The 20,490-nt window shown below is 44.4% G+C and overlaps 1 protein-coding gene across 1 annotated transcript; it reads left to right on the top strand.

Moving 5' to 3' along the window:
• The first annotated feature begins 1,398 nt into the window (after positions 1-1,398).
• On the top strand, positions 1,399-5,645 carry IL22 (interleukin 22). The gene is made up of 5 exons (XM_083402557.1): positions 1,399-1,624; positions 2,211-2,276; positions 2,379-2,522; positions 2,830-2,895; positions 4,511-5,645. The coding sequence occupies exons 1-5, from the start codon at positions 1,430-1,432 to the stop codon at positions 4,643-4,645; spliced, it is 606 nt and encodes a 201-aa protein (XP_083258683.1). The 5' UTR covers positions 1,399-1,429; the 3' UTR covers positions 4,646-5,645.
• Positions 5,646-20,490: the final 14,845 nt, after the last annotated feature.

Genomic DNA, 20,490 nt, shown 5'->3' with positions numbered 1-20,490 from the left:
TAAGTCCCCACACCCCATGCCCTACGCCAATCACAACATTTAGTTGTTGCAGTGTTGCATTTCACATTTTTAAAGTTTCATTGATGCATCAAACTCAATGAATGGATTTGTGCTGGGCCCGGGGGTAACCCGTGAAACGCGGTCCAGGACTGGTCCAGAATCCGAAGGTTCCGCTAAGAGTCAGTCTGACAGGGCCAAGGCAGGACATGAGGCAGGAAACCAGGCAAGGACAGCTACAGGATCTCAGGCAGGATCTAGCATACAGCAATGTTGCTCCCGAAACCTGGAGCGGGATCCGACAGCCTTTCATCTTTGTCGGGGTAGCAGCCAGTCCTGATCCCCCTGCGACGCACCTCCCTGTTTCGTCCGAAGGCGAGCACTCCTCCTGCAAGTACTCAGGTCTCTCCTTCTCTCAGACCTTAGTTTCTGCAGCTCGGGAGACGTCGGTGGGTTACTAGACCCAGGGACTGCCTCAGCCTCCCCTGACCAAACCGGTAGTGGAGCAGCTGTAAGTGATGACCCAGCTGAAGGCAATGAGGTAATCCCCACATCTGGAGCCAGGGCAGGCTCAGGCCCCTGACTCGGCCCAGCTGGTGCTTGTTGCAGGGGAACCTGTGCAGACTGGGGCTCTTCAGAATCAGGCCCCAGACTTGGTTCAGATGATGCCTGAGGCAAAGGATCTGGTGCAGACTGAGACTCCTCTGGTTCCGAGCCCGAGCCCGAGTCCCAGGCCATCACAGGATTCTTAATGGTAAATAGCTGGTGTGGGGATAGCTTTATGGATTGGGACCCTGGTGGAGGAGGAGGAAGGACTTTATTCTTGCCATGGTCATGATGACCCATATCAACACACAGACACACACCACCAATGCCTACTTTTTACACGCCAGTCACACATTGGCCAATTGTGTGAATGCTGTCACATTTAGTTTGACCCTAACTTGCAGCTGTGTCGGGAATAAACCCATCTTTCTGCCCCCAGCCTCAGCAACAGGGGCACCTCATAAAAATTACACAGTAAAAAACCAGCAAGGTTGTGTCTTGTGGCTTTTTTTTTTGGGTGCCGTGGTTAGTAAATTCTCAGAAGCGATGGTGGAAAGTAAGAGACTCGATGATGTCATTTTAACTCATCGCTACCTATCTCTCGCACAAGGTGGCAATGGGTATATATAGGGGAACCTTCAACTCCTTCACAGCACAGCAAAAACATCACAAGTAAGTAATAATTCCAAGTGCTTATATAATTATATTGCTGCATGTTGAAATGTAAGTTAGATGCATAATTTATAAAGCAAAATTATTATTTTTCACTATAACGTTAATAGATCTTTGTCTATCTTCATTGGGAAATTCTCCTTCTGTGCGTCTCTAGAAGGTTCAAAGACTGCAGCTGCGACTTGGCTGAACTTGCCACCTTTCTTGGGGAGCCATGAATCCACTTGAGAATGGGACCAGATCCTTCCTTGTCTGGGTGTTCTGCTGCACTTGCCTCCCTTTTATCTTCTTGGCAAGCCCCGTACCCTTGAAGGACGCAGTTATTCATACTAACCACTCCTGCGAACTCACGAGAAACAACTTCCAGAAAACCTACTTCAGGAATCGTACATATACTTTAGCCAGCCAGGTAAAGCAATTGGTCTGCGTGCTGCACAGCTCTCATATGCTTTGTACTGTCTTGTGATTTCCCCACTTTTGCTCCTTGACATCCTTCCATCCTGAAAGGATGCTAACCTGCCTTCAGGTATGTGCATACTTTAAATATGTATGCCGCTTTGGGAAACCACAACCCACAGGATTATATTCAGCTGCCTAGGAAGTGTGACCTTCCAGAGCTCGTTTTATAAACAATTAGCTACACAACCCACTCATGGTTATCTTCTACCTATGGGACTGGCAAGTGTGGGGCTTTTAACGTTTTGTTGATGCTCTCAGTTAGTTCTGCTTTTCGCTTCCGATCTGTTAGGTAGCTCATTGGGCCTGCTTACCTTCTGCAGCTTTCACACTCACCAGGTCAACACTAACACTATAACACCTTGGCATCCGTTTCTATAGTTCCATGTCATGGGCAGCAGTCTCCTCCAACTCAGCTGTGGAACTGGAGAGCTATATAGACTCAGGGAGCTTGTGTGCCACAGTGCAGAGCTTTTAAAAAAGTAGAGCCTTATCTTTCTGCCACACTCTCATTCTCTCTCTCTCTCTTTTTTAAATAGGGAAGACACTTTGATAAGGACACAGATAACAGATTTGTTGGGCAGCATCTGTACACCAACATCAAGGTGAGATTCCCATGTGCATTCAACAATATTTGTATTCTCTCTTTGTACCTTCCTATTCTCTTGTTGTTCGAGGTACATAATTTCATTATCTTGTCTTTGCAGGCGAATGATCGCTGCTACCTAATGAAGAGATTAACTGATATTGTGGTGACAGACGTCCTCATGACCCTCTCTGGGGACAAATATCCCAGCGCCCAGGAAGTTGCAAGTTTCTTGGCCGATTTGAATAGGAAACTGAATGGCTGTGTAAGCATCATCTATAGCTGTAGTCTGTCTCTGTTTCCCACCCCTGATCCTCTGCTCCCTTGGTATTTCACCTGCTTGGATGCTTTTCCTCTAGGGAGGTGGGGGAGCAGGGTATTCAACTTGCCTCTGTGGCTGGCAGTTGGCAATATATTTCTAGACAAGTCAAGGTAGCAAATCACCAGCGCCGAAGGTAAAGGAGGAAACCTCAAATCAAAACATCCAATCTTTCTGCAGTCAAGTGCAAGACAAGCGAAAGGTGTGAAATGAAAAACCACATTGTGACTTAGCTGCATTCCTTCCTTTTCAGAAACCACTGGGAAATAAAGAACACATTGAAAGGAACCTGCAGCAAATGAAAGACAAATTACAACAGGTATGTTGCTTTGTAAAATTTGTTCTATTTTATTTATGTACCACTTGAATGAAAAGCAACAACAACAACCCTCAAAGCAGTTCATGAAAAAGATTTTTTTTAAAAAAATATTAATCTCCCTTTTTTTTTCTTAGTTGAGTGCTAGTTCAAATGTTTAGAAATGGCATGTTTTATACAGTCTTCACAGACTGTAGTCCCTCAGAATACACTCAGGGGAATAAGGTTTGAATATGATCCATGTTAAATGAAAGCTGCATTGTAGGGAGAGCTGTAGCATATAATGGAGGGATGGTCTATCTGTAGACCCCCAGATGTTGTTGGATGGCAAATCTCATCAGCTCTAGCCAGCAAGGCCAATGGTTAGAAACCCCTCCATGTCAGCCAGCCTTGCATTGTAGCTGCATTTGCTTAGCTTACATTCATATCTGTTCCCTTTGAACTTTTATCCAGTACAAAATGTTTTGCCGCCTGAAGGGAATAAAAAAAAAAGGGGGCAAGCCTTTTGCATTTCATTCAGGGGTGGAATTGTAATTGTTGTTGTCGTCTGTTTAGTCCAGTATTGAATCCATTGAGGTTTGATAAGGAGAAATCTGTCAGTTTTGGTTTCTCACAGATTCTATTTTTTTTAAAAAAAACTTAAGTTCAGGTTCCACATGAGTGACATTTCCACTTTTAAAAAGTGCTCCTGAAAATTAACCAACAGTTTAGTGCCAATTTCATAAAAAATGCATACAATTGGATGCAATTCTGTCTCATATATGCATTTTTGTAAAGCATATTACCCTTATATTCATATTTCCCCTAATATAATGTATTTTTGTATCCTATTTTCACTAATATATGGATTTATACCCATGCTTTATCTTGGTAAAGGATGGCTGTGTTTTGGTTCACATATTGTTTGCAAATACGGTGCAAATTAGGTAGATTTGCTTTTAGGCAGATTTGCCTTTAAATGTGTGCTAAATTGAGGTATTGTCTGCTATCCCCTTCACCCAATCCCTCTAAATAAATAATTATGCAAAATATAAATGAAGTAATTCATTCTTATCAGAATCTAACAGAACTCAATGGAAGATCCAAAATGACCCAAATTGGATCAATAGTACTATAGAGAGAAAATGTTCAGGCTGTTCAATGAACATTCTTGCAGTGGGCTCCTGGGTCTTAGTCTCATTCTGCTAAGGTGAATTGTCATATTAATTCCCATTTGGCCACTGTGACGCACAGAAGGCAACTCTAGGAAAGACATACCTGAGCAGAAGCTAATCTCATGCCTGAATCCTGAACAAAAGAGAAAAACACTGTGGCACGTTAAAAATGAACCTAGGAAGGGAACCCTCCATTGTGAATCTTTCCTGTTTAACTCTGATGCAAGAACTCTGTTGCCTATTGCGCAGAACCTGTTCTACTCTGTTTCTCACACTGCTGTATCCTTCTGCAGATCTTGGTTAATTGAGTGAGGCTTATGTAGAAAAACCTCTCAAGGAGTTGTGCTCTAATTCTTAGAGTATCCCCACTTCCCCCTGTGTGTCCCCCCCAAATTGACACAACATCTTTTATAATCTATATTGTCCATTCTGATGAAGAAATTGTTTTTGCTTTGATTTTACAGTTGGGAGAAAATGGAAAAAACAAAGCAGTTGGTGAGCTTGATTTGCTGTTTGACTACCTGGAGGATGCCTGCACTGCAGCACTCAAAGCCCCCAACAAGAGCCACAAAGGCAAGAAGAACAACAACAACAACTGAGTGGGCAATCAGGATCATTGCAGCTTCCTTCGGTGGTGGCCTCTGTGGAACAAGGACAAATGCAATGGTTCGCTTTTAAAGGCAGCAGACACAAATGTTTTTACCCATACAGAACTCAACGGATGTATGCTTTCATGAGACCCATTTTAAAGTATCGATCCAGCAGTTCTCAAACTGCTTTATCTGGATTAGTGGCAAACTTTGACAGAACATCTCTACAGAGTGAATCGAGGGCCGGCAAGTTAGCCTAATGCAAAACAAATTTACTTGAAAGGAAGGGCCACCTCAGACATGTGATTGGAAACTCCTCTGGACCTGTCCATAAAATACAACTCACACCAGTGAAATGGAGGGATTTAGTCTTGATTAAGGGAGGGTATTGAGGGAAGGTTGGGAGATTAAGAAGGCCTTTAAAAATGAGGCCGCTACTCAACTTGTGACTCTGCTGGGCTCAGACGGAGCATCTATTTTGTTACTTGGTGCCTCTGTAACAAAGACCCCAGTTTTGGTGCTAGCAGAAGAACTTCTTGAGCCACCACCATCATGGGAATTAGGGTGTTAATGTTTAGATCAGCCTTCCCACAACCCAGAACCCTTCCGATGCTTTGGTCTACAACTCGTATCATAGCAGACATTGACCATACAGGCTGGATCTGGTGGGAGTTGTATTTCAAAACATCCAGCAGGTACCAGGTAAGGGAAGTCTGATACAGACAAGCCACATGGAAGCATCTTTTCAACCTGGACCTCTTTATGAGCCTGGTGGCCCTGCATCCATTGATATGCTTGCTTTGGGATCTTTTCTTGAAAAGCCCAAGGGGTTCAATGGAATTCATTTCCATGTCAAATGAAATCTAGGGAAAACGTGCCAAGCTCTCTGACTGAAAGTTAAGTTCATTTTTAACACATAAAATTTGATCTTCCGATAGCAAACTTGCTTAATTACATCTAGTTAACAGGTGTCTGAGGAATCTTTCCCTTTTCTGTTTACTTCTCTCCAGAGGACAAAGTGTATTGCCTTATTTAAAAAGCATTTTAGCATATAGTACTATTTAATTATAATTTATTTAAAATTGTATCACATAATTTATATGAGTGGAGATTTATTTATATGATTTAATATTCTGTACCATTCTAGGAAATGTTTATGAGTTAAGCTTAATGGCAGCTTTTATGTCGTAATGATGCCCTGTCAAAGTTGATCATGTCCATCCATTTTATTTATTATGAAAATATGTATTGACTTAAAAAAAAAAGGAGTTTCACACATGTGGCTATTCATTAAAAAGAAATAAAAAGCAAGCTCAGTGACATATTTGTTTTGCTTCAGAAAATGACATGGACAAGAAATCAATAGATTTTTTTTTCAGCCTGATGTGTAAAATCAGCATGGGACAATATGTTATGCTAGTGGTATGTTAGCTGAAGGTTGCTGAAGAACTCTAGAACGATGTTCCACAACCCAGTTACTCCCAAATCACAACTTTCCTGTGTCTTATCATTGGAGGTTTGAGAAAGAACCTAGCTGAGTGGTCCCAGATTCAATCCCTCACATCTCCTAGGAGGGCTGGGAATGTCTCCTTGTCTGAAACCCTGAAGATCCACGGCCAACCACATAAGACAATACTGAACTGATGGACCTGTGGCCTGACTTGGTGTGTGATATAGACCCATGTTTTTCTAGGGTACTTCTACACTAGGTATTTACACTGGATTGTTAGTCTTCATCCACTCACTTTTAATACGCAATGCCAGAGTTGGTGATGTGTTGCAGGAATGCCTGGAAAGCAGATGTGAGGAATCTTTGGTTCTCCAGATCTTGATGAACCACATTGGCCATGCTTGATTGGGATGATGGATGCTGTAGTTCGCAAAAGGCTCCACACTCCTGCTGGAGAGGAGTGGGCTTTGCCAGTAAGAGAGAACATTCCTTACTCTTTGCCTGAAGTCAGGTGCTGGGTCAGTAGCTTAGGGGAACTGTGGGAGTGCAGAACTCTTGGATTACTTTCAGGGAAGTGGTGGAGGTACAGAGGAGGAGGGGACTTTTCACACGGGGAACGACTTACTTAGCATTACACCATCCCAGCACTCCCAGCTTCCAGCCCTCTTTGCATGAGTTCTGTGCCCTGTTTCCTCAGATATTGTACTAGCTGTTCTTCTATTAGACCTCCCATAATAAAAAGGTAAAGGTACCCCTGCCCGTTCGGGCCAGTCTTGCCAGACTCTAGGGTTGTGCGCTCATCTCACTCTATAGGCGGGAGCCAGCGCTGTCCGAAGACACTTCCGGGTCACTTGGCCAGCGTGACATCGCTGCTCTGGCGAGCCAGAGCCGCACACAGAAACGCCGTTTACCTTCCCGCTAGTAAGCGGTCCCTATTTATCTACTTGCACCCGAGAGTGCTTTTGAACTGCTAGGTTGGCAGGCGCTGGGACCGAGCAGCGGGAGCGCACCCCGCCGCGGGGATTCGAACCGCCGACCTTTCGATTGGCAAGCCCTAGGCACTGAGGCTTTAGCCCACAGCGCCACCCGCGTCCCATCCCTCCCATAATAGCTTACATCAAAAGAAACTTAAAAATAAATTCAAAAGTACAGTTCCGGTGCTGGATAAAAAAACCCCCAGAGAGCTACCTTACCCTCAGTTAACTGTGGCTCTGCTAAATATTTCTCCATGGCTAACAGAATCACTTGTCTTTTCCCATTGCCACTGATGAAATCAGTTCAGCATCAACAGCACACTTCTCAATTGCAGTAGGGCTAAGGAGCTGGTATCCCAGCACTGTTACAACACTTATCATGAGTATGGGAAAAGTTTTGTGCTATTGCTATGCACATTCTGAAATACATGCAGCTGAAGGAATTTGGGATGGTGTGTGGTGGGGCATGAATGGCTACACAGTTGAAGTCACTGTGGTCATGAGAACAGATGTGTTCGAAAATGCCTGAAGTCATTCATTCATCAGCTGCGACAACAGAGCTATATTTAAGGGGTAGGTTTGTGTCATAGGCAGCATCCACCCCAATCTTCCTTCTTATACTGTTACTGTCATTCCATTGCTCACGTCAATATCCTAGCTAAAAGTCTGTGAACATGTAGCAGTGACTAAATCCCACCTGTCAGAGTTGGGGAATCTTTGACCCTCCAGATGCCAATGAATTACAGCTCTTATCTGCTGTTGTAGTTCAGCAACAGATGGATGGTCACAGGTTCTTCCTAAACGGTCTCAGCCCCGTCATTCAGTCTTGACACTGAGGTCCAGCTCTGAGGACCTTCTGGCAGTTCCCTCACTTCAAAAAGTGAGGTTACAGGGAACCAGGCAGAGGGTCTTTTAGGTAGTGGCGCCCGCCCTGTGGAATGCCCTCCCATCAAATGTCAAGGAAATAAGCAACTATCTGACTTTTAAAAGACATCTGAAGGCAGTCTAGGGAAGTTTTTAATGTTTCATGTTTTATTGTGTTTTTAATATTCTGTTGGGAGCCACCCAGAGTGGCTGGGGAAACCCAGCAAGATGGGTGGGGTATAAATAATAAATCACCACCACCACCACCATCATCATCATCATTATATCCACACTTCCCTTGTTCTGAGAAGACTTAACTGAGACTCCATTGTCAAGTTTGGGAAAGGAAATGTAATGCCAAGAATACTTTTGGGTTCTGATTTATGATCCATTTACACATGCCTTGCCCATTAAGGAGGGATGGATGGATCTATCAATTTTGGTTTTTCATTCTTTCCAATCTTAAGTTCAGTTCACCACACTTCCACATCAATTTGCATTTTTTTTAAAAAAGAAAACGTCCTCATGAAAATTCACCAACATTTTAGTTTGAATTTATCCTAAAACAAGCTTGTATGCAATTTTGACACATTGTGGCAGAGTTACTTTGCCTAAAATAATGCACTTTTGTGTGTTATTTTCCAATAATATATTAATATTTATGCACACTATCCCTTAATCCATGCATTTTTTGTAAACTTGGGTTGGAGAACTGCATTGCAAAATTCGGATATGTGTGAATTTCAAAGGCTGTCTGTGTTTTGGTTCATGTCTTATTGTGGAAAGTGGGAAGAGGGGATAACCTTTACAGTGGTACCTCGGGTTAAGTACTTAATTCGTTCTGGAGGTCCGTACTTAACCTGAAACTGTTCTTAACCTGAAGCACCACTTTAGCTAATGGGGCCTCCTGCTGCTGCCACGCCGCCAGAGCACGATTTCTGTTCTCATCCTGAAGCAAAGTTCTTAACCTGAAACACTATTTCTGGGTTAGCGGAGTCTGTAACCTAAAGCGTATGTAACCTGAAATGTATGTAACCTGAGGTACCGCTGTAAATGCAAACAGCCATATTTCTCTTCCATACCTACTATGAACGCATTATTTCTCACATGAACGAGCTGTGGGCTTGGTTTATAACAGGGAACTGTTCTTGAAAACACCGGTGGGATGATGGCAAAACATACTCTGTGATGGGAAGAACATGCTGCACACATGGGGACCTTGGTGCCCCTTCTGAACTTTCTTCTCCTCTTTCCACTTAAACAAGCATGGGAGAAATAGCATCTTTTTTTAAAAAAAAGCATCTATTGCAGATGCATAGAATAGAAATGCCACATCCTGCTGAGTAGGTGTGTGTGTGTGTGTGTCTATGATTTCTTCATTATGACATTTGTGAAGTTATTAGGTCAACGCCACCGAGTGATTCCTCGTGTACGTTTTCCGACCAAGCTTATTTGTTTGAACATGGGATGGGATTGCTCCATAACACTCACACAACACAACTCCCCTTTGCTCTTCTTTCCCTGCACCCCAACTCCTCAACTCTGTTGGGGGGGGGGAATCTCCCAACTCTCCAGAGCAGAGATTTGGGGTACACAGGGGGGTTGACACCCCCAGTGTTTGTTCTACTAGCAGATGGGCTTGGTTGGGTTTCACCCACAGTTTTATTCTAGTAAAATTTCTCTGCCTAAAGAAATGGAAATGAGGCTTCAGCTGTATCTTTGTGAGAACCACAGCATGTCTCTATAATAAAAATGTACATTGGTACTATTTTATCAGTCTAATCCTCTGCATTTTCACATTTCATTATTATAATTCCCTTGACCTTTTACTTAATTAAAGCAGTCTCAATAACCCAATAACACTGCAGTCTCCTGTGATATTTCTAGCCAACCCTTATGGATTAAATACATAAAGCAGGATTCTAAATAGATTTTTTTTATATTCATATAGTGTTTGTTTGTTTAATAGAAGAAGAGAGAGAAAGATACATTTTCTATTTGTTGGGCTACAAGGTACTTACAATTCACTTGCACTAATAGCTTAAATGGGAAGCCTCACCAATAAGGAATTCCTGTAGCTGTTAGCACAGCACTGTAGCATTAGAATGATCTGTGACAGGCCAAGGTCTCTGGGGATGGGTCTGAGAAAACATTGATAATTGAAGATTCATATTGCATTGAAGATTGAATCGCTGATTTTATATGTCATGGATTGGCTGGACGAAGAGGAGTGGTGGGAAGCACCAGCTGGGGAACCCCCAAGTGAAATCCCAGAGGACAAAGGCTCAGAGCCCGAGGATTAGTGGTGGGACACTGAGGAGATGTCAGAGGGAGAGGATTGGGAGGAAGGCCTGGATGCTGAAGGGGGAACGGGTTTAGTGAGCAGGAAGAGCCTGTGACAGGGGGCAGTTTAGACTCCAAGGCTGAAGCAGAAAAGCAGGAGCAAGAGGCTACCAAAGAATCCAGGGAGTCTCCCTCTTCTGCTGTGACAAGTTGCCCTCCCCGCTGGTGTTCAAGAATGTGCATGCTAATAAGGAGGGCAGAACAGGGACCAGAGGTGTGCAGATGCAGTTTGAGACTGCTAGGGGAAACATCTGGCAGAGAAGGAACCTTAGAGAGGAGTGGGAGATAGGGACCTTCACTCCTGGCAACTGCTCCATAGGGACAAGCCCTACTGGGAAGCGTTGCTGAGGCCACTAGCCTGAGTTGTATGTTCTTTTCCTTGAAGAAAGAGTTAACTTCACTGACAATGGAGATCTGCTTCCTTTATTGTTGACCTGCAGAGAACTCCAGCCCTGACATTCTGTCTTTCAAAACCTACCACAATATCCCTAAGCACTGAGAGTGAATTTCTAATTTTGTTTGATAGATAGCATTAAGGCAAACAGCAAAGGTAAGGATACTGACATAGCATAAATGATGCGGAAGTGCTGCCACCTTTTCACCCTAATAACTTTCTAACCTTTAATGTGTCAAATAGCCCTAGAGCTTAATGTATTGCCATTTCAGTTCTTTGTTCTTCAGATGCTGGTCCCCTCCCAGTTATCCAGGTCTGGCTATCAGTTCAGCATCTTCTGAAATCAGCTCTGGTGAGGAGCAACACACACACACACTCATTTAGCTTCTCTGTGGTTTCCTTATCATTCAGCAATCCTCTCACAATTTGTCATCTGAGACAGTACCATCTTCCTGTCTGGATTCCTGCTTTGTGACATTCTACTGCTCCGTGCCTCACAACCCATATCAGATGCATTAAAGGCACAACATCTTTCTAGGTCAGCTATTGGTGACCTACAGCAGCCTTCACGAGCCTGGGTTGTCCGGACCTGATAGAAGCATAGTTGTCAACTTACAGATTTGAAAATAAGGGACCAGCAGCCAAAATAAGGGACCTGCAGCCTCACCTGTACCAGGCACTCCAGTCTTCCTGTCCTCCTGCAGTCTGGTCAAACTCATGCTGGTAGCTTCGAGAACACTGTCCAACCAACTTTGTAACCAGAGGTTCTTCTGAATAGAATCTGAATCACATGCACCACAAGGCCTATGCAGCCTCAACTTAAGATGGCTCCCCGGCCTGGCTTTACACTGCAAGGTTTGCAGCAGCACGTGCAACAAAATGGCGTCCAGCATTCAAAAAAACCCTCAGCTTGCATTAACTAACCACAGACAAGGCATGCAAGCTCCACCCCCCAATCGTTCTTAGACTTCTTATTGGGTGAGCAACACAGCCAAGCAACACAGTTGGAGCCTCCCTCCTCCCTGGCCAGCAGGGAGGGAGGGAGAGGAGCTGCTTCCTTTGAAATTTAAGGGACATCATTTGAGGGACATACATCAATAAGGGACAGCAGCGGGACATGGTGCTGGAATAAGGGACTGTCCCTTCAAATAAGGGACACTTGACAGCTATGGATAGAAGACGTAGCTATAACACCTGGAAGATACTAGGATGGCAATCTGGCAACCCTCTCACTGATCTCCTGTGAATAAAAGCAAAGCCTATATGGATGACATTCTCCGGGGAATGTTCTAGAAAGAAAACTAGAGTTTTATGCTCATAAATGCCACCCTGTTGGATTTTACCACCACTTGTCTTTTGAGAGACTTTGTCTGCTTCCACTGCCTATCCCATCTCTTCATCTACCCAATTAATTTGAAGAATTTGGAAGGGCACTTGGGTGTGATTCCCTGCTGATTCGACAGCTCAGAAGTGTGAAAGTGATTAGAGAGGAACCGATTACAAGCCCAGTATAAAGTTGAAGGATTGCAAAGGACTAACATCTTCACAAAATACTTGGGATGTTCAGAAACTAGATTGAATGGAAGCTGTGGCTGGATGGCTACGTGGGAGCCGGTTGAAGTTAAATCCTTCGAAGACAGAGGTCCTGTGGCTGGGACGGGACGATATGGGATTGGGGGGGCAACTCCCATCTCTTGCGGGGGCGCAATTAGTGCCAGCACCGTCCGTTAAGAGTTTGGGTGTAATCTTCGACACCTCCCTTTCCATGGAGGCGCAGATTGCAGCTACAACAAAGGCGGCATTTCTCCATCTCCGCCAAGCTAAGCAGTTGGCTCCTTACCTCTCTCACCCTGACCTAACCACTGTGATCCACGCGACGGTCACCTCCAGACTGGATTATTGTAACTCGCTCTACGTGGGGCTGCCCTTGAGACTGACCCAGAAACTCCAGCGGGTGCAGAATGCTGCAGCGAGACTCCAGACGGGGTCTTCGCTGCGAGATCACATTCACCCGGTGCTATACCAGCTGCACTGGCTCCCGGTGGAGTACAGGATCAGGTTTAAGGTGCTGGTTTTAACCTTTAAAGCCCTATACGGCCTAGGACCCTCGTACCTACGGGACAGCCTCTCCTGGTATGCCCCACAGAGAAACTTACGGTCTTCAAATAAAAACATCTTGAAGGTCCCAGGCCACAGAGAAGTTAGGCTGGCCTCAACTAGAGCCAGGGCTTTTTCGGCCGTGGCTCCGATCTGGTGGAACACTCTGTCACAAGAGACCAGGGCCCTGCGGGACTTAACATCTTTCCGCAGGGCCTGCAAGACAGAACTGTTCCACCAGGCCTTTGGCCAGGGCACAGCCTGACTTCCTCCATTGGCAATCTTTGCAGAGCTCTGGCCCAATGGTTGCCAGTGGCTTGAATTAATTACTTTTATAATGAATGATTTTAAAGTGTTGTTTGTACTGTTTTATTGTTGTTAGCCGCCCTGAGCCTGGCTTCGGCTGGGGAGGGCGGGATATAAATAAAATTTATTATTATTATTATTATTATTATTGCTCCAAGAAGGGGTTCCCTTTGGCTGATATGAATGGCATGGAGGGGCATAGCATGCGTTACATTCAAAAGCTCCCATATGATCATTCGTATTTCCAGTGAAGGCGAGGGAAGACACTCATCTGAAAGCCCAGAGAGCTGAAAGGCAAGCGATGCCACTCAACACAGACAACACAGCACTGTTGTTGTGTTGCTGTTGTTGTTTAGTCGTTTAGTCGTGTCCGACTCTTCGTAACCCCATGGACCAGAGCACGCCAGGCACTCCTGTCTTCCACTGCCTCCCGCAGTTTGCTCAAACTCATGTTGGTAGCTTCAAGAACACTGTCCAACCATCTCGTCCTCTGTCGTCCCCTTCTCCTTGTGCCCTTCATCTTTCCCAACATCAGGGTCTTTCCCAGGGAGTCTTCTCTTCTCATGAGGTGGCCAAAGTATTGGAACCTTGCTGGCAAGGTGATGTCTCTGCTTTTTAGGATGCTGTTTAGGTTTGTCATCGCCTTTCTCCCAAGGAGCAGGCGTCTTTTAATTTCGTGACTGCTGTCACCATCTGCAGTGATCATGGAGCCCAAGAAAGTAAAATCTCTCACTGCCTCCATTTCTTCCCCTTCTATTTGCCAGGAGGTGATGGGCCCAGTGGCCATGGTCTTCGTTTTTTTGATGTTGAGCCTCAAACCATATTTTGCGCTCTCCTCTTTCACCCTCATTAAAAGGTTCTTTAATTCCTCCTCACTTTCTGCCATCAAGGTTGTGTCATCTGCATATCTGAGGTTGTTGATATTTCTTCCTGTGATCTTAATTCCGGCTTGGGATTCATCCAGCCCAGCCTTTCGCATGATGAATTCTGCATATAAGTTAAATAAGCAGGGAGACAATATACAGCCTTGTCGTACTCCTTTCCCAATTTTGAACCAATCAGTTGTTCCATATCCAGTTCTAACTGTAGCTTCTTGTCCCACATAGAGATTTCTCAGGAGACAGATGAGGTGATCAGGCACTCCCATTTCTTTAAGAACTTGCCATAGTTTGCTGTGGTCGACACAGTCAAAGACTTTTGCATAGTCAATGAAGCAGAAGTATATGTCTTTCTGGAACTCTCTGGCTTTCTCCATAATCCAGCGCATGTTTGCAATTTGGTCTCTGGCTCCTCTGCCTCTTCGAAATCCAGCTTGCACTTCTGGGAGTTCTCGGTCCACATACTGCTTAAGCCTGCCTTGTAGAATTTTAAGCATAACCTTGCTAGCGTGTGAAATGAGTGCAATTGTGCGGTAGTTGGAGCATTCTTTGCCACTGCCCTTCTTTGGGATTGGGATGTAGACTGATCTTCTCCAATCCACTGGCCACTGCTCAGTTTTCCAAACTTGCTGGCATATTTAGTGTAGCACCTTAATAGCATCATCTTTTAAAATTTTAAAACACAGCACTAGATAGACCCAAAGCCTAACATGTTGCAAGGCAGCGTCTTATTTCCAAGAGGGCTATATAAATTGTATTCACCTCAGCATCTTATTTTCAATGCAAGGGTTTATAAAGAAATCAGCACTAAACAAATGGTGCTGTTCATTATACAAAGAAGAAAATCCACCCATTCGTGTTTATTTATAGTGAGACGCATAACAAGGATTAAATGGCGAAGGACCCGCCACAAATGGCAAACTGTCACAACATTAACTTGTCACCTCCGCATGGTGACTCTGCATACAATTAGCAGAGGCTTTTATCCTACTCCGGGGGGAAAAGATTATGTAACTTAAACTCTAATTGCAAGAGCTACTGCTCTTGAAGAAATGACATTGATTGAATAGAATGTTTTGACAAAAGGAGAGAAAATAGATTTTATTCCCTAGCTATAACAATAAGGATAATTTCCCAGCTCGATGAGATGTAGATTTGCACGGCTCAGTTGAATGAAATGAAAATGCCGGTTAAGAACAGAGGAAAGTTGGCACAGGCTCACATAGAGGGGAGCAGAGATAAATATGTTTGCAATCTGACACCAATAATCCTGCATATGTCTACTAAGCTGCTCAGATCATCTGTGCACGTCTTCTAAAAAAGAAAAGAAAAGAGGGTTCTACTGAGTTAAATGGGGTTTAAGCAAAATGGCACAAAATAAATAATTGTGGTTATTGTTTATAAAAAAGGACTGATTTTTTAAAATGTTTTTTTTTAAAAGCAAATGACCATTCTGGTAAATTGTTCCATTCCTTTTCCCGCCCACATGGCTCTGCCACACGGACAATATGGATGGGACATAATGGGATGTACATAGAAAAAAAGTAGGAAAACCAATTTCAATTCTGCATGTGCGTTCAAGATAAACTATGTCTGGATAGCTTTATGTCAAGGAAATGGAACCTGTGGATACTGTTTATTTTAATTTTATTTATTTCTGCAAATCATATGCTGTGTAATTACAGGAGACTCTGGTGGCACTGTGGGTTAAACCACAGAGCCTAGGACTTACCAATCAGAAGGTCGGCGGTTCGAATCCCCGAGACGGGGTGAGCTCCCGTTGCTCTGTCCCTGCTCCTGCCAACCTAGCAGTTCGAAAGCACGTCAAAGTGCAAGTAGATAAATAGGGACCGCTCTGGCGGGAAGGTAAACAGTGTTTCCGTGCGCTGCTCTGGTTCGCCAGAAGTGGCTTAGTCATGCTGGCCACATGACCTGGAAGCTGTATGCCGGCTCCCTCGGCCAGTAAAGCGAGATGAGCGCCACAACCCCAGAGTCAGTCATGACTGGACCTAATGGTCAGGGGTCCCTTTACCTTTACAATACAATAAAACTTTTTTTTAAAAAAGAGTTAAAACTGTAAAGTCAGAGTTCAATTAAAAACCCTGCTGGAATAATCATAATAATAAAAGTCTTCAAGCAACACCTGGAAGTTCAGCAAGGAGAGGTCTTGTCAGACCTCAACTGGAAGCGAATTGAAACAACAAAACCATTTTTTCTTTCTTTCCACTAGATGGCAACCTTGCAAAGTCCTTGTGGGTTTGTTTTTAAACTTCAGCAAAAGGTATTTTCTGGCCACAGGAGATAGGGAGATCCTCAATCAAGATCTCTCTCTCTCTCTCTCTCTCTCTTTTTAGCTTAAAGTGCTTTATGAGTTTATCCATTCTACGTGCAGGTTGAAAAATGTGGGGGGAATTTCTTCTAATATACTCCACAGGTTTAAAATTTCCAGCTGCTGGGTGGGGTGAAAAAGAAAGTGCTCCACAAAAGGATCTTCTGAGACATTTCGGGGCAGATTCAACTAGGCTTTGTGCTAGTGGAAGCCTTTGCATGGGAGAAGAGAGAGGAAATTGTTCTGTCTGGCAAGCAGAAATGTTCGAGTTTCTTGAATTATCACTGTAGCACAATGTTGAATTTCACCCTTTGACTGCAGTCCATACCTGGGAGTTGGGAGGGGGAAGAAATTTGGTTCGCTTCATATTTTAATGTGGACCTCCCTTATTTGCACTTCCCAAAACATAGAGGCAAACCAGAGCACACCTATCCTGTGAAATTCACCAAATTCACCAAATTCACCAAATTCTCCAAATTCTCCAAATTTTGCAATGCAGTTGTCCAAGCAAAATATGGGTACAAAAATGCCCATATTTACAAATGGGCATGGATACTAATGAAAGAAAATAATATACCAAGATGCATTGTTTTAGGAGAAATTGTGTGCCGGAATCTGTAAAAACAGGCAGAACAGCATACAAAAATGTGTATACTGGAAGAAATTTCAACTAAAATGCTGACATAATAAAACTACAAATTGATGTGGAAATGTGCTGAACTGAACTGAACCTTGGAAACGCCAGAAACTTAGTGAAAGAGAAACTGCTGGATTCATCTGTCCCGACCTTGATGTAAGCTCCACAGAACCCAACAGGATTTGCTTCTGAGCAGATGCGTATAGGCTTATTGGTTTATTTTTGTTTTATTGCATATTTGTGCTCTCTTTTTTTGTCAGTCATCACCATCATAATAATAACAGTACCCTGCCCATCTGACTGGGTTGCCGCAGCCACTCTGGGCAGCTTCCAACATATATAAAAACATAGCAAAACATTCAACATTAAAAAGCTTCCCTATAGGGGACTGCCTTCAGATGTCTTCCGAAGGTTATATAGTTACTCATCTCCTTGACATCTGAAGGGAGAGCATTCCACAGGGTGGGTGCCACAACCGATAAGGCCCTCTGCTTGGTTCCCTGTCACCTCACTTCTCGCAGAGAGGGAACCACCAGAAGGCCCTCAGAGCTGGACCTTAGTGTCTGGGCTGAATGATGGGGGTGGAGACGCTCCTCCAGGTATACTGGGCTGAGGCCGTTTAGAGCTTTAAAGGTCAGCACCAACACTTTGATTTTAATATTGTGAACTGTCCTGTGATCTTTGGATAAAGGGCAGTATACTTACTATAAGGACCTTCTGTGCTTAGCATTAAATTGAAAAGCTGCTGACACTGGCACATTCTGCACCATGCCTTGGTTGACCGTGAGCTAGGGAGTGAGGGCGGTGTGTTTCAGTGCTTCTCTTCCTTCCTGAATGCCATTTCCAGCAGGTGGTGCTGGAGGACTGCTTCTCAGTCTCCAGCTATTTATGACATGGGTCCCAGAGGGATTAATCTTTTCTCCCATGCTTCTAAACACCTACATGATGAAACTGCAGAATGAGTTCATTTGGGGATTTGGAGCGAGGTGTCCTCATCAGTATGCTAATGATACCTGGATCTCTTTCTCCTTTTCATCTGATTCAGGGGAGGCAGTGGAAGTGCTGAAGTGTAATGGAGGGCCAGTAAACTGAAACTTGATCCTGACAAATTGGAGTTGCTGGAAGTGGTAGAAGAGCAAATTTCAAATAAGCGATGTACTTGAGTTTGTGCATCAGAATCTGTGGATTTGGAAAGTTCATATAAAATAGCGAACTGAACAAATTTCTCCCCAGCTCGAGTTGGTAGCTTAAACTGCTCCATTTGTTACTACAGGCAGCCATGCTCAAAACTTCCAGTTTGGGCTTCTGCTGTCTTAGTTAGATCAGGGTCCTACTTCCGGCAATCTACAAGACTATCATTTATCTGTGGGTGGGTTTGCACAGGCATACGCCTTTCAGCTCCCAGAAAGTTTGTTCTCAAAATCATGTAAACGCACCGAGATTCCATCTACAGCACAGCCTAGAGCAAAGGGGGCTAAAAGAGTCGAATAGAGAAAGATACAGAGAGTTCCGGGATAGGAACTGGAAACAGGCTGCCCCACTCTTCTTAAAGATATTGTGCAGGCAAAATCCGATTACCGTATTTTTCGCTCTATAAGACGCACCCAACCATAAGACACACCTAGAGGAGGTAAACAAGAAAAAAAAAAATTCTGAATCAAATGTTGTTGAAGAGGAAGGAGGAGGGAGGATCAGGATAAGGAGCTGCCGGTCCGTCCACCCCTTTGGGGAAGCTGGATCTGCTGGCTGCCTAGCAGCGTTGTCCCTGCTGGGGGGATCAGAAGAGGCAGGCAAGATGAAGCGACACTCTTCAGCAATGCAGGAGGAGGAAATGAAGGGAGCCCTTACGGAGCCCCTTGCTTTCCTCCTCCCGCTTCACTGAAGAGGCGCTGCGCTGCGCTGTTGAACCCAGCAGAGCAACAGAGCAACTAAACATTCTCACTAAGAGCTGGGGAGGGGCCCCACCCATTTGCTACCTGGCACAGACCCCCTTTTCCATTGCTCCCGCCCTTCACTTTTCTTTTGTTCTCTTAAAGGATGAAGGACAGAAGGGGCTCTGTAAGGGCTCCCTTCCGTCCCTCATTGTGCATCGCTGTGAAGGCATCACAACAAGAGGCGCTGCGCAGCTCTCCCTCTTGCTGTGCTGGCTTCAGCGATAGCTGCGCAGCCTGCATTCGCTCCATAAGACGCACACACATTTCCCCTTACTTTTTAGGAGGGAAAAAGTGCATCTTATAGAGCAAAAAATACGGTAGATGTAGCAGAAGCAACAGCAGTCTCTTTGGCAACGCTTTACAGGAAGGCACTCTGTCTCCTCTCCTTTTTCATTCTGAATATGTCTTGCTTTAATTTGTGGGCCAAGGCTGGCCTGGCCTTCCCAAGGCATTAGCCAGGAGGGGAGGTTTCTTGTGGAAATCCCAACAGGATTCTGCAGAATATTGTTATGAGTTCATGGGTGCCAGGCCCCTTTAATCTCTGGATCCAGCAAGTGTTAAAAGCTAAATAAGCCCGGCTAGTATCCCAGGTTCAGGTGATCACCTGGGTGATTGGCCATTAAGAGAACAAAAGAAAAGCGATGGGCAGGAGCAATGGAAAAGGGGGTCTGTGCCAGGTAGCAAATGGGTGGGGCCCCTCCTCCAGCTCTTAGATAGTGAGAATGACAGAAGCTGGAGTTTAGAGTTGAAAGGTGTGTGCTCTGACCTAGAGGAAAAAAGCAACAGGCTGGAAAAGCAGAGAGGAAAAAGAGCCACGCCGGCTTTCTGCTTGAATCCAAGGCTGCAACTATGGGAGAAGCAGGACCTTCTTGGGGTGTCGATGCTGTGAACCCCTCCATCATGGGCTCAGGTTGTAAATATGGGCAAATAAACCATATATCATAAAGACACCACAGTCTCACTGTTCCTCATTCCCAAAAGGAAGCATGAACCCCAGATAAACTCCTGGTACCCCTGGAATCTTGCACTGCCTGGAGATTGGGATGGCACACAACAATATTTTTTAGCTATTTTGAAATACATTGGTTTAAATATTAGAGCAGGGGTCACAAACACAGCTGAAGATGGCCCCTGGCCCCTGCAAAAGGGTACACATCCCCTCAAAAATCTGCATTGCATGAGAGACTGTTTACTCTTCCTTCTCAGTTCCTGTTTGCACTGGCTAAGCCTGACAGATCCCCATGGCAGCCATTTTGTGTTATGCCTCAATCTTATGAGCTCCATTCCTAACTGTTACTCATGGCACTATCTTAAAAACTGCAAAGGTGCACACTGGCCCCATAAGATTGTCAACCCTTGTATCTGAGGCACAATCCACTCCTGTGGTTATACATACATGTTCACAGGAAGATGGCCGGGAACATACAGGTATCTGCTTTAGGCTGAGTCTGACCTTTCATTCTTGAAAAATGTGGTTTAATGGGAACTCTGCACATGCTGTGTGAGGTGTGTCTTGTTTAGATTTGTTCTGAGCAATAGCTCCTAACAAAAGGATGGCAAGCCACAGACATGAACAGGTCTTCATAAGCCAAAATAAGCACCCGGAACCACATTTAATGCAGGAAATGCATCAAGTTTGGTTGTTAAT

This window comes from Podarcis tiliguerta, assembly GCF_965153285.1.
Source record: "Podarcis tiliguerta genome assembly, chromosome: 10".
Taxonomy (NCBI): Eukaryota; Metazoa; Chordata; class Lepidosauria; order Squamata; family Lacertidae; genus Podarcis; species Podarcis tiliguerta.
Note: the sequence above shows the minus strand (reverse complement) of the source record. Positions and strands in the feature narration are given on the sequence as shown.

Excerpts from the sequence above, each read along its gene's own strand:
- IL22 (XM_083402557.1), top strand. The coding sequence starts at position 1,430 with ATGAATCCACTTGAGAATGGGACCAGATCCTTCCTTGTCTGGGTGTTC. Across the intron at positions 2,523-2,829 it reads ATAGGAAACTGAATGGCTGT|AAACCACTGGGAAATAAAGA; the intron begins GTAAGCATCATC and ends CTTCCTTTTCAG. Across the intron at positions 2,896-4,510 it reads TGAAAGACAAATTACAACAG|TTGGGAGAAAATGGAAAAAA; the intron begins GTATGTTGCTTT and ends TTGATTTTACAG.